The sequence below is a fragment of the Pseudorca crassidens genome, chromosome 12, assembly GCF_039906515.1.
Source record: "Pseudorca crassidens isolate mPseCra1 chromosome 12, mPseCra1.hap1, whole genome shotgun sequence".
NCBI lineage: Eukaryota > Metazoa > Chordata > Mammalia > Artiodactyla > Delphinidae > Pseudorca > Pseudorca crassidens.
The window spans coordinates 58012680-58026460 of record NC_090307.1 but is presented as its reverse complement, the minus strand read 5'-3'; the positions used below and the strand labels follow the sequence as shown (position 1 = coordinate 58026460).

The 13781-nt window shown below is 43.2% G+C and overlaps 1 protein-coding gene across 18 annotated transcripts in view; it reads left to right on the top strand.

The window, feature by feature from the left end:
- Positions 1 to 13781, top strand: part of DLGAP1 (DLG associated protein 1) — a 1249429-nt gene that overhangs the window by 993026 nt on the left and 242622 nt on the right. For all 18 annotated transcript variants that reach the window (XM_067699609.1, XM_067699614.1, XM_067699612.1 and 15 more), the window contains one exon: positions 1301 to 1515. In XM_067699609.1, coding sequence (XP_067555710.1) covers positions 1301 to 1515 — 215 coding nt within the window. The remainder of the gene's footprint in view (positions 1 to 1300; positions 1516 to 13781) is intronic.

The window sequence follows — 13781 nt, the reverse complement described above, 5'->3', positions numbered from 1 at the left end:
GTTAGCATGAAAATAGTCAATACCTTTTTACCTTCTCAGTGCAAACCTGGCCAGTTCTCGGGAGTCCTTCCTGGATCCTCCTTCCCTATCACCATTACTGATAACTCCTGTTCCTAGTGTCTCCTTAGTGCATAGTCCATCTACAGCACCCCATCTTAAACTTGCTAACACGTTGACTTGGAACTGTTGCCAAATTTTTGTATGCTCTGTCTTCTCACCTCTGTTGAGGCCAAGAACCAGCCTCCCCATTTTCTGGTCTCTTTTAATTAAGCCCTGTGCAGCGTGCTGTGCACAGTACGTAGGATGTTTGTTACTTCTTAATGGATACAAAGAGTGGCCATTATTGTGCATTTCTTTTACCAAATGGAGGAGATATGAGACCCTAGGTTGGGTCCATGTTGAACTGGGGAATCTAAGAACTGAAAATAAGGTCAGAAAGAAGCCCTCTGTAGCACAGTGCGGTGCCCTGCTGAACTCAAAGGAAATGACTGTAGAAAGAAAAACGAACAGCGTGCTGAGAACGTTGTCTTGAGGGGTCCCTACAATTAGGGACTTGGAGCAGGATCCAGCAAAGCTAGAGGGAAAGAACAATCCAGATAAGTAGTGGGTAACTCAGGTAAGTAGAGTAACCAGAAAGCCAAAAGGGGAGAGACTCTTAAGAGGCGTTTTGAGTGTGTGTGAGTGTGTGTGTGTGTGTGTGTGTGTGTGTGTGTGTGTGAAGAGGCCAAGAAAAATTTCAATTAAGAAAGTGCCACTAGCTTTCATGAGGAGATCATTGGAAACCTTCAGAGAGTGTTTCAAGCACTCTATGGAGGCTGAATTCAAATTAAGAGGATTCAGAAAGAATCGGTGCTTGGGAAGCGAATGCATCTGGTGTAGACCACTGGGTTAGGAGGAAGCACTATGGATACAATATGCTAGAGATGGAAGATGCAGGGAAGGCAAAGGAGAAACATTCCTGAATTTTAAATAACAACTGAAAACAAACCATTGAAAAGCTCTAATAAAACCGCTTTCCACCGGCACCCGTATGCCTGACAATCATTTTCAGCGTGAGAAAACGGAGAAGTGAATCAAATGGTTATACTTTTTCCCAGTACCCAGGTTCTTTCAAAGCTTGAGACATAGATGTGCATGTATTCAAAATATTTTCAGACCAATTATGGTAAAACACTATGGTTGAAAAGTTAATGCCTAAAGTTTTACATAATTACCCGTATTACCCATATTCACAGTCAGGAAAGAAAAGAAGAAGATAGACTTGTATAAAGCATGAACTGTCTGTTTTGTATCTGCATAGGTCCCTCAGGATGAATGGACAGGGTACACCCCTCGAGGTAAAGATGATGAAATTCCCTGCCGCAGAATGCGGAGCGGCAGTTACATCAAGGCCATGGGAGATGAAGACAGCGGGGACTCGGACACCAGCCCCAAGCCTTCTCCCAAAGTTGCTGCGCGAAGGGAAAGCTATCTCAAGGCTACTCAGCCATCCCTTACAGAACTCACCACACTCAAGTAAGTGTTTCCCACGCTCTACTTCCGGTAGCCCGGCCCCCTGTATCATCACCTACGATCCATTCTTGCCACTTCTAGCGTAAATGGGGCAGAAAACACCCCACAGATGGAGCACTGTGATGTATTGAATGTTCTATTGATTTTGACCTTGGGTCTGACTCATACATCCCAGTGCCTTCAAAGACACAGGCATCCAGCTGCGCCCTGCATAGAGCATAAGCTGAGCCCCCAACCTTCCAAAAGAGTTTGCAACGATCCAGAATGGCCCCTAAAAAGAATTAAGATTTCTGACCAATGAGGATATCTGTGTATCCCCACTCTTGGATGTTGTTTAGCCACTAAATCTATGGGGCAATGCTTCCTTAAAAAACTCTTGAATTTTTCAGATGATTGAGTAATAGAGTAGATTATCTTGGAGAAGGTTATAGAATGTGGCTATGCTTAAAAATGGGGTAATATGTGAACATTCTTGACAGATGTTTTTAAACTTGGACACTCGATGCATATTATAATTTGTAAGACCTTAAAAATTTTTGTTTGTTTTGAAAAATATGGTTCTAAGTAGTCCTTACTTCAGTGTGTGCTATTTGTAAACAGAGAACAGCATTCCAAAAGAAACTACTGAAACTGATTATTGTAAGGCCTGATTTAATTGTTAATATTATTTCTGGAGAGCAAATCAGAGCCTTGGAACAGATCATCGTGGGGAACATCATTTGGACTAAAAAAAGTATTATGGGTAATTAGTATTCTTAAGTGCCTTTGATTCCATATTTTGAGGAAATACATATTACTATCCGTGCACTTATACTGCATTACAAAATAAAATATTAAAAGGCAAAGTAAATAAAACAGAAGAAAGACCAAATCCATCAGATTGAGGAGAAGAAACTAGATTATTAAAACCCAGAATACTAAAAAACAGCTGACTTCTATCAAGGACATGTATTCAAATAGCAAACTATCAATATATTATATTTTAAAGAAGTGACAGAGAGGGTCCCCTCATGAACTTTTTTTCAGAGGATCGTGTGGAACCACTGTGGGTCATTTCAATGAAAAATGAATACCAGTGACATTAGTAAACCAACCCAAGAAAAGCAGCTCTTTCTTTCCTTCGGCTTCTGGTTACCCTTCCTCTTTGCCTTTATTACTGCAGGTGATAGTTTCCTAGTGTTGCCATGACCAAGTACCATGAACTTGAAAGAGTACAGATTTATTATCTCACAGTTCTGGAAGCTGGAAGTCTGAAATCAAGGTATTGTCAGGGCCACGCTCCTTCTGAACCTGGAAAGAATAATCCCTCGTTGCCTCTTCCTAGCTTCTGGCTGTGTCCGGCCACCCTTGGCATTCCTTGGCTCGCAACTACGGCACTTTGATTTCCGCCTCTGTCGTCACCTGGCCTTGTACTTTCCGTGTCTTCGCGCGGTTGTCTTCTTATGACGTCAGTCATATTGGATCAATAATGACCTCGTTTTTAACTTGATTAAATCTGCAAAGACCCTATTTCCAGACAAGGTCATGTTCACAGGTATTAAATTTAGGACTTTGACATATCAGTGTGGGAAATACTATGTAACCCCTAACCCTGCCACACAAGGTAACAGTTGATCACAGAAATGGAAAGTACAATCGGGTCTTCATTGCACTGTGGCACCCCTCACAGAGGCTCAGAAAAGAACTGAGCCAGTCTGAAAAGAACTGGATTTGTAATAATGGCAGTGGGCCGAGGTGGTGTGAAAACTGGGGGGGGGGGGGGGGGGGGTGGCAAGGAACCTTCTGGGAAGTAAGTATCTTCTGTGAACTTTAGAATATCTCTCCCCTAGAGGCAATTAAAGGTAGTCACAGCCGTGGTGTTAACTGACATCTTCTAGAAGATGCAAAAAAAATGGGGATGCTTTGGGCAAGAAATTCACTTGGACCCTCAAGATCTCAGTATCCTCAAATGCAAACCAAGCAGTGGGATTCTGCAACTTCCAGAGTCCCTTCCACCCCCTTTATCTCCCATTCATTTACCTGTTGGGATGCACGTCACATCAGATGCATGATGCTTTGGGCTGTGGGGGATGAGATACAATGAGTCCTGCTGCTCGAGTCCTACCAGGGCCGAGGAGAACAGAAAAGAGCAGAGCCACAGGGGAGGGTGCGGGGAGTGCTCTAAGGAGGCTGAGGACAGGGGAGGTGCAGAAATCAGCTTTCACCATTGAGTCTTGGACCCATCTCCTTATTAGCTTCAGGGCTGTGGGGAATCTGCTCTGAAGTCACTGGAACTCTTTCATTTTGCTTCCACCTGATGTTATCTTCCTTTCATGTCCTGGAGCCTGTTTTTACAACCATCCTATATATATTTTTTTACTGTTCAGAAGTTTGAAGAGCAGAAAAAGGTGAACACACAGATAGTGGCTAAACTGATGGTAGAAAGGTCAGGTACCTGAGTATTAGAGTAGTGACTGTGCTTTTCTTCCTCCAAACCTATGGAAATTCCAAATGGTACCCAATTTACTAGGGGACACCTACTACACTGAAAAACGTTTTTTCTTTTCTAAGGATGGAGTTTCACCAAACCATCTCTGTCACCCTCTATTCTTTAGTTGGCAAGACAACAGCTCACCGTCATTCAAACACGCCTTTCTTCCCTGTGCTACCATCACCTCCCCCAGACTTATTTGTCATAGTCTGTTTGTCTCCATTCATTTCTCCCTCATCTGCTCCAGGAGCTCCCTTTCCCCTTACGGTCCACATATTAAGCTTCCATCATACTCAACAACATAGGTGTCTCAGTGATGTCTAGTTTAATGAGATTTCAAGAGGTACACAAGGGAAAAAGGGGGAATACACTAGGAAAGCAAAAATTCGGACATGACATAAATCATCATCCATTCTCTTCTTTCTTGACGATGTTTTGACTGGAGCTCATTATTTTTCTAGTTCGAAGCATTCCATCCCTCATAAGAAAAAAGATCCCCATATCCTGGAATTCTAGTTCCCCAACAAAGAAAACTATATTTTTGTTCCTACTTCTTTGACATTTAAGTCCATTTTTTTTCCTCCTTCCTCCTCAGCAATTCACAGCTTTAGGGCTGAATCATAGCCATGAACCAAGATAACTAAAATTAGCCAAGTGAGATGGGGCAAACATTTTGTTTGAGGTTTTCAACTCCCATCTTCTCTCAGGAATGTTGGAGAAGAGGCACTCCTACACTTTCTTACATTGTTTTTCTTCTTTCTTTTCTGTTTTCCAAAGGCATCTTGAGACCTTATTTCTGAGGCTAGTTTTCTTCAGCTACTTAATGTCAATGATTGTGTCTTCAGGTAGCTAAGGCCTAAGGTCAGTGGAACATTCTGGAGTCAGAAGGAGTCTTGAGACAATGAACTCCATCTTTGGGCTGCAAAACTTCTGTAGCTGCTCTCTGGGGACCATTATCCCTCCTACTCCCTTCTCTTCTCCCACAGATAGTAACAAATCCCTTCCCCTCACTGCTAGCTTTTCCTTCTTTCTTCATTATTAATAAACAACAAATTTGAAATGGCATATCACCCGAGAATATTAGTATTTTCAAAAAGAACTTCTGAATGTTTAATAGTAAATTCTCAGGCAAGTAGGAGAGAGGTTTGGAGGCCCAAGTTCCCTCAAAGCAGGTCACCACAGCTTGGCTCTGATGAGGGATTTAAGTCTTTGACTTGGATTTGCTATAATATGCTATTTATTCTGGAAAGGAGACTCCTGTCTGCTTCCATGATTAGTTAAAGCCATGTTCAAATCCCATCGTGGACTTTTATTCAATAGACTGTAAAAAGAACTTTTAAAAAATGATGTTAAGTGAGCTGTCATGTAAAAGATTCTAAAGTTAAATTCAAATAAATGTCCATTATCCTAAGCAAATAACACTTTAAATCTCTTCGTAGTTCTTTATCCCTTCATCCAAGCAGTAAGAAAAAATTTCTCCTGGAAGAAATAGTCAGCCTCTGATATTATAGACTTTGAAACGCCTCTGAAATCGGTGAGATGGGCCCCAGGCTTTTGTGCATGCTTGGCTCTGGAGAGGACCCGTCAGAGCTCCCAGCAATGTGGATAATGTATCTAACAAAAGGCTTCAGGAATATTTATTTTCAATCCTAAATGCTAATTTATTTTCAGGATGGTTAATCCTCGAAATCATCATTCTTTTTCTAATCCTGAAACTTTTTAAAAAAATAAATAGCTCTGTGGCTTTTGGCAACTGGTTTGATGTCTCTGAGTCCCACCACCCCCCTCCCAAATTAAATGAGAGTCTCACGCTCTTAGCTTGGATGGTGCCACTTAGATTACTCCCTCTCAGCCCCACCCCAGCCCCGTGCAGACAGCATTAGCTGATCCCAGAATTAATGGATCCCAGCACCCTCCCAACTGAGTACAGACTGGGCCTCGGATCCCTTCTCAACACAGAGCTTCAACCACACTTCTCATTGACCAGCCATGACACAAGGTGCTATCCCTCGTCTACATGGTCTCTGAGGAAACGTTCAGCACTAACGTGTATAATTATAAGGATGAAGCACAAAGCACTGGCAGTTCACAGTCTAAAGACAAAAGAAGGTAGTATTGGTAAATGAAATAATTTGAGAAGAGACAGATGGGGTTGTTCTCCTTCAGCTTTAATTCTGGAGATTTAAAATGAGTCAGTTCTACATCAGGAACCCAAAACTGCAGCCTCTTGCTAGAGTGTCTTGTTTTGCTTATCTATGTAGAAGTTTCCTTCTCCCTTTTTTCTCTCTAGACACACTACGTCCTCTGCTATTTCTTCACATGCCACATGCCCCTCCCACCCACCTACAGCTTCCTGTATTCCTTCTCTTCCCAGAAAAAGGAGAGGGCACGGGCTATGAAGATGGAAGCACGGCGATTTTTTTTTTCCTAAGGATGTGAACCATATTGAAGAACGTAGCCACGTACATCTTTCCTTCTTTGTCTTAAGTGGAGGGAAATGCCTCTGTTTTCCCCAAATGCTTTGATATTCCGCTCCTGTCCCTCAGTAACTGTAACATGTAGCAGCAGATGCCCCTTCCAATGGGAGGACGAACAGACTAGCATAACCCAACACTACAAAATTGTGAGTTTACGTCCTCTGTGACATAAACTCAGGATAGTTTCCCATCTTTCCCAACCATAACACTGTCTTCTTATATCCTCTATCCTCGCAACCCCTCCCCCCCAAAAATAAGAAGAAATGGGACAAAATTTAAAACAGGGAAACTCATTCATTTACTCATAGACAAATTATCTAAATACCTTTCAACCCACTGCTAGAAAAACAAGCCTGGTTAAAAGACAAAATAAACAAACAAAACCACTGGTACAAGTAATTGCCTATTATATTCAGCCTCTGTCACCATGCCCAGCTTAAAAAAAATAGGTCTCTCTTTGGGGTGTGAATACCCTTCTCCAAATGAGATGGGCGTGTGAGTATCATAGTCTGTATCCTAGTCTCTTGCTCTTTAGCAAAGACCATTTTGGAAAGGAGCCTGCATTGATTGCACTGTCCCTGCGATGATCACAACCTCAGAGAGGAACGAATTGTCTGTGTGTCTTTGAGGAAGGTGAAGGAATGAAAGGAAATTCAGATGCCTTTTAGAGAGAAGGAATGGAAAGTTTAAAACACAGGAGAGAGATTTCAGTTTTAATGAGGTTCTAAGTGCCTGAATGAGTGCTCAGGGCTTACATTTCCTTGTCTTGCTTTGTTTTGATTGTTTAATCACCATAACTGCATACATGAGATTTTCCCCACTTTACAAATGAGGAATCTCTGTCTTAGGGAGATTAAATAACTTGTCCAAGGTTACATGTCAACTAAGATATGAGGCCAGGGGTTGAAAGCAGAAAGAATAAAAAGCTGGTTGGAATGATGGACTCACCGAGACTGCAGAGATGAGCAAAAGATATGAAAGTGGGTCCAAAATGGAAGAGAAAAGGAAGATCAACTGGGTGCCCAGGAAAAGGAGCCATTCAAGGCAGATATGGAGAATTCAGAGCAGATTTGAGGGGGATGTCAGAGGCTGCAGTGAAATAAGTTCTGACCTGGAAGTGCAAGCAGGCAGACATGCAGCTGAAACAGGAAGGGCCTTGAGAACATCTTGACTCAGGCTTGGCCTGGGGTAAAGAAAGGAAAGATCAAACGACCAAAGGATTGAGGAGATTAAGAGTTAAGTAGGCATTGGCTGATGGGGTCATGGGGAGAAATGATGGCCTCTTGGGAGCCTGGGTTCAGCCGGGTCGGGACAAGTGTAGTAGCAAACCCGGGACATGTGTGCTCTGTGTCTCTACAGTGTGTCAGCTGGGCCTTCCTCACATGCCCCGGCCAGGTGTGGCAGTGTCAACAAGGCCTTAGAGACAGTGGAGAGATGGGGGCAAGGGAAGACCCCAGAGAGGGTTCTGGAAATGAAAAGTCCTCACTCCTTTTAGGCTATACTACTTACTATCCTGCCAGGGAGACTTCTGTTTGCAAAGAGCGTTAAAACTCCTTTCCTTTGCCCATCTGTTTGCAACCATTCCCTCAATTTCATATCTGTGTTCCCTGTTAAAAGTGCAGACAACCAGGTATAAAGAACACGCTAATAATAGTCAGAAATTTTATTCGTGTCTCACTCATTAATTTATTCATGTAACAAACATTTATTCAGCACCTTTAATATTAAAGTACTGTGTGAGGCACGTACACCTTGGTTTCAATAACTTTATTAAATGCTTTACTAAAATCTGGTTTTCCAGGGTCAAGTAGGAGTAAATATATATATATAGCTGGATATACTCCCAAATCTAAAAATGGCAAAGGCAGGCACAGTAGAAATGAAAGGAATTAAAATTCAGAGGCTGTTAGTACTAAAGTTGATCATTTTGTTCAGAATTTTTCTCTGATCAGAAAAATCTACTTTACCTGGCACGGGGAGGGTTTTGTTGTTGTTGTTTGGGGATTTTTTTTTTTTTTTTTTTTACAGTTTACTATTTTGTCAGGATAGTTCAAGTTATTAGCTTTGCTGTCATTTTATATCATTAAGGAAATCTCATGGGCCTCAGATGGCAGGAATGAAAACAGCTCCTTGAAAAGGACCTCTAGGCAGATGTATTAGAAGCCGCCTCTCATCCTTTTTGAGGGAGGCTGGGCGTAAGTCCCAAGTACATGTACCTTTACAGAGGACGCATATGAATAACAAAACCATCAACATCCCTATATATAAAACAGAAAGAAATGAGATCAAAACTGGAGCCAAAGGAATTTAGGTTGACTGCAGGGAGGAACTTCTAACTGCAAAGTTTTTAATTCTTGCATAAATTAATTTGGGAATTTTGAGAGCAACTTTCCCAGGCATCTTTTAAAACAACCTGAACTCCCTTTCTCTGAGCACATTGATAACTCTGCTTGGAAATTTGGGTGGAACAGACCAAATCTCTGTGTCAGATTTTTCCAGCCTGTGGAGTCTAAGTCTTATCATGTACACTGATCCTATATTTTTAAGATAAGCATGCAGGAAGATGAGATTTCAAGGTGCCCACATAATTCACTGCTTCGTAAGTACATCACTTCTCTTCCTGACTCTTCTGCTTCAATCAACTAAATTACCATTTTCCTAAATTCAGTCTTGAAATGTTGTGGTTCACCTCTCACCTCCTCAAGCGTTAGGGCTTCCCTTCACTCACGTGGATGACTGCAATGGACCAGTTTGTCTAGCTGCCTCTAGCCTCTCTTGGCAACCACTCTTCCCAGAGACTTTCTACCAGGTCACCGCGAAATCATTTCTGAACCCCATGTGTCTCTTCACATGGTCCCCAGCAGCGTTCAGAGTTTCTCGCTCCTTTGAGAGCTTCTTCCCTGCTTTCCTCTTACAAGGATTCTATGCTTCTATCAAATGGAGCTCCTAATTGTTCTTTTTTGCTGGCTTCAGGCCTGTCCTGGGGATAGGCTACATTATACTGGGAGTAAAAAACAACCCCTAAATCAGAGAGGCTTCTAACAACAAAACTTTATGTCTTGCTCATGCTACCTGACCATCTTGGGTCAGTAGGGAACTCTGCTCGCCTTGGTCACCCAGGACCAAGTTATGGATACAAAACATCAACAAAGGCTCCCAGAGTCACCAAGGCAGGGCACGAGCACCGGGTCTTAACGCTTCCTCTCGCAAGTGGAACAGGTCCCCTCTGTTCCTGTTTATAGGCAAAAGCTAGTGACATGGCAATGTCTATCTTCAAAGAGGGCAACAAAGGCAATCTTACCATGTGCCCAGGACGTGGACGCACAAAACAATATTTGGCAAACAGCACCAATGACTATCAAAGTGTGTCTGGACACAAAATTTTTGGCTTACTGTCTCTCCCACAAGCAAAATATATTCATGCCCCACCACCATCAAGGGGAGAAAACCCAAAAGCCCTGTCCTGGTCCTATCATAGCCCCGTCAGCCTCAAAATGTATTGTCTGTGGGTGATGTGTGATAGCCTATAAAGCAGGAGATGACGCACTATGATAGCTACATCTGGTCCAGATGTGGCTCCTCTGCGTCTGGAGACCTGCAGACTCAAAACGATAAACAATTTGCCTCCCATACACCCCACACATAATGACAGGAGAAGGTCAAACCATCCACAATAAACATTCCCATTCAAAAAGGAGATGGGAGCTAACAGTAGTCACTGGTCCATAGCAATTCTGAAATCCCCACTGGGCAGGATGCTGTCAACTCTGGGGGAGGGAATGTTTCTTGATTAGGCTGCAATTCTGCTCCCTGGAGCAACTTCTCTGGTCTTTGTCCCCCATGTCATCCAGCTCCCTGGGAGACTGTTCCATTCCTATTATCCTCCATGACCATATCCAAAGTACACATCAGGGAACATGTTCTCCTTGGAGCCAAGAGACATTTTAGGACTCCTCTCATTGCTGTGTCTTTTAATTTAGGCTTGTGATGCTTTGGGAAGTACGGCTCTCTCAAGACCATAATCAACTTCTTACCTATTGGTTCCAGTGAGTTCCATGTAGCAACCGTCACACAGAACCCTTGGAGATGCAATGGCCATTTTTGCTCTATTTGTTTGCCTTCCTACCCTGATGCCTCTCTCTATCTCAGATACTCTCAGCTTATCAACTTATTAGCCGCTCTTCCCTGAAGCATTTTAATCTAATCAAAAAGATTCACTTAACTGTATCTTCATTCTAAATCATCTGACTCCATTCAGAAGCATTAACAATGGAGTGAGGGGGCCATGTCCTTGATTTGAACGTTGCCACACAGGGTGGTTTTCATCATGTCTTCTTTACTCAAAGGTGTTCTTGGGTTTACCTTTTACAAATTGGATTGAGATCAGTTGCTTCTTCCAATCCCACAAGTCCACAAATGTCTAGACTCTTTTTTTTTTTTTTAGATGTTGGGGGTAGGAGTTTATTAATTAATTAATTAATTTTTACTGTGTTGGGTCTTCGTTTCTGTGTGAGGGCTTTCTCTAGTTGTGGCAAGCGGGGGCCACTCTTCATCGCGGTGCGGGGGCCTCTCACTATCGCGGCCTCTCTTGTTGCGGAGCACAGGCTCCAGACGCGCAGGCTCAGTACTTGTGGCTCACGGGCCCCGCTGCTCCGCGGCATGTGGGATCCTCCCAGACCAGGGCTCGAACCCATGTCCCCTGCATTGGCAGGCAGATTCTCAACCACTGCGCCACCAGGGAAGCCCCTAGACTCTTCTTATTCCTTTTCATTACTACTTGTATTTAACCAATTCTTTTCTGAGTTTATTTCAAAGTACATAACACCTTGTTGAAGGCTGCCAAGAGCAATCAACACATTTTATTAACAATGTGTTTTGCAACTACTTCCCCTAGAGTTATGCGTTCATTTGTTACATCATCTACCTTCCTAGTTGTTATAGACAACAATTTACCAAATGACTCACCACATGGATCAGTATGTTTCCAGACTCTGATAATTACCTTGCTTCCTGTTACCAAATCCTATAACCATAGCCACATATTTTAGGTTATTTTGTTGTTGTTGTTGTTGTTACATGAGTAGCCAATTTCTAGTACTAATTTATATACAAGCTAGGATAGGCCAGGTTAATAAACAACCCCAAATTGCCAAAGCTTATTTCTTGCTTACAAGTTTATTTCTTGGACACAATTTCTTGCGTCCATCATGAGTTGGCAGGAGGCTCTGTTCATTGTATTCACTCAGATACCCAGAAAGTATATCTGAAGGTATATCTCAATCAGTGCTCCCGTGGTTATTGAATCAGAGAAAGAGGATGCAGTGAATAGGGCACTATTTCCTGGAAGTGATGCACATCGCTTGTGTTCACATTTCATTGCTAAAGCCACGTACATGACCACGCTAATTTCAAAGAGGCAGAGAAGTGCAGCATTGCCACGTGCCCAGAAATGGAGAGCTCGATGTACATGATGAACAGCAGTAATGGTCCTCAAAGCCTTTGTTTATGCCGTTCCCCACCCTATACCCCAGGAATGCCATCTCCTCTTCATCTGTTCACTCAAAAAAGGCTCACGATAGCATGTTGCTCAAGAGTGCAGGCTCTGAGGCGAGATTATCTGGGTTCCAAACCATAGCTCTCTCACTTCTAGATGGGTTACTGTGGGAAAATTATTTAACCATTCTGAGTCCCAACTTCCTCACCAGTTACACAGGGATGGTAATATTTCCTACCTCAAGAGTAATTGTGAAGCTTGGGAAAGGTAGCATATGCGAAACTCTTAGGACAGTGCCTAGCAATGGTCAGTGCCCCATTTATGTTAGCTATTACATCATTATTATTATCATTGGCCACCTACTACTATGAGCTAAGCGCTGGGATATATCAGTAGTCAGGGTTCCTAGTATATTAGAACTAACAATCTAATGGTGGAGAAGAGTAGAAGGAAGTCCCCATTCTTTTCAATCTTCCTCTTAAATTTAACCTCCCCCTGTTGGCTGTTATTTCTTCCTCCTAAGAACTCCGGAAGCACTGTGTTGAAACCTTTCTCACGGTAATTACAGCCTTCTCACACGCTTGCCTATTTCCTCTGTTCCCCATGCCAAAGGGGGTTCCAGTGCTATCTGAAGATGATTGTGGGGAATTCCCTGGCGGTCCAGCGGTTAAGACTCTGCACTTCCACGACAGCGTGGACTCTGTGCTTCCACGGCAGCGCGGGTTCGATCCCTGGTGGGGGGACTAAGATCCCACGTGATGCACGGTGCGGCCAAAAATAAAATAAAGCTGGTTGTGAAGCCCTTGGCACAATCCCAAGGAGACTGGTGCTAACTCACCATTACACCGTCCCTACCTGCTTACAGGGCCTTGATCGACAGCTTCCTGGAGTAGCTTTCACCTGTAGTTGCTGAGATAAATTGTGATCTCACATCCGCCCTCCACCCTTTGGCTGTGTCTCTGCTCGCTCAGACTCTTCACCCTCCCTCTGCCTCTGAATCTGTGGTTCTCAGAAAGCTCCCTGTTCTTTCCCAACCCCACTGAGCATCGTCAGCCCACCTGGAGGCTGGAAGCTCAGCCTGGCAGGTACACATTACCGTGTTAAAAATATGATGCAGCCATGCCTCGTACTGTCATCCACGCTGAACATGGGCACATTTCCCTCAGTTCATCTGGGGAATCCCGTCCTTTCTAGTTCTGGGAAGAGGAGGGGAGTGGATGTAACAAATCAGCCTTAACTACTCCTTTTAGAATTGGAGAAGGGTTCTCTTCAGTGATTGCGGTAACTGCTTCGCACCCTGTCCAACTTATCTGTGAACCCAAATAAACCAATGAGGAGGATATATATTTGCTCATCTATCCTGATAACTAGGAATACCTTAATTTGCTTCCAAGCCTATTTTTCAGGATAAATAATTGTAGATAACAGTTTACCAAGTGTTTTCAGTACATCTCATTTGACCCTCTCAATGGCCTCAGAAGGAATTTAGAATTGATTTTAAACAACACTTTACAGATAGTCGAAGGGTTCCGCATGGTTTTGAACTTCCCGAGGTAGAGCTGAGCTCTGCTTTCCACTCCAGCTTTCTTCCTCCCACTGCCTAGTGGAACTCTGGTCACTTTTCCCCCAGCAAGACTGTCCTCGCCATCTGGACACCATTCCTGACTTCCAGCTCAGAAACTTCTTTTAGTTCTTTGCACCACTTCTCTTTCCCAGAAAAAGCAGAGCTGAGAACTCAAGGCATAGATCCAGGTTACCAACTGCCTATGAAATTGCCACCACCATGGTATCATCACCCCTGGGCCAGATTTCAAGAAAGATGGACACT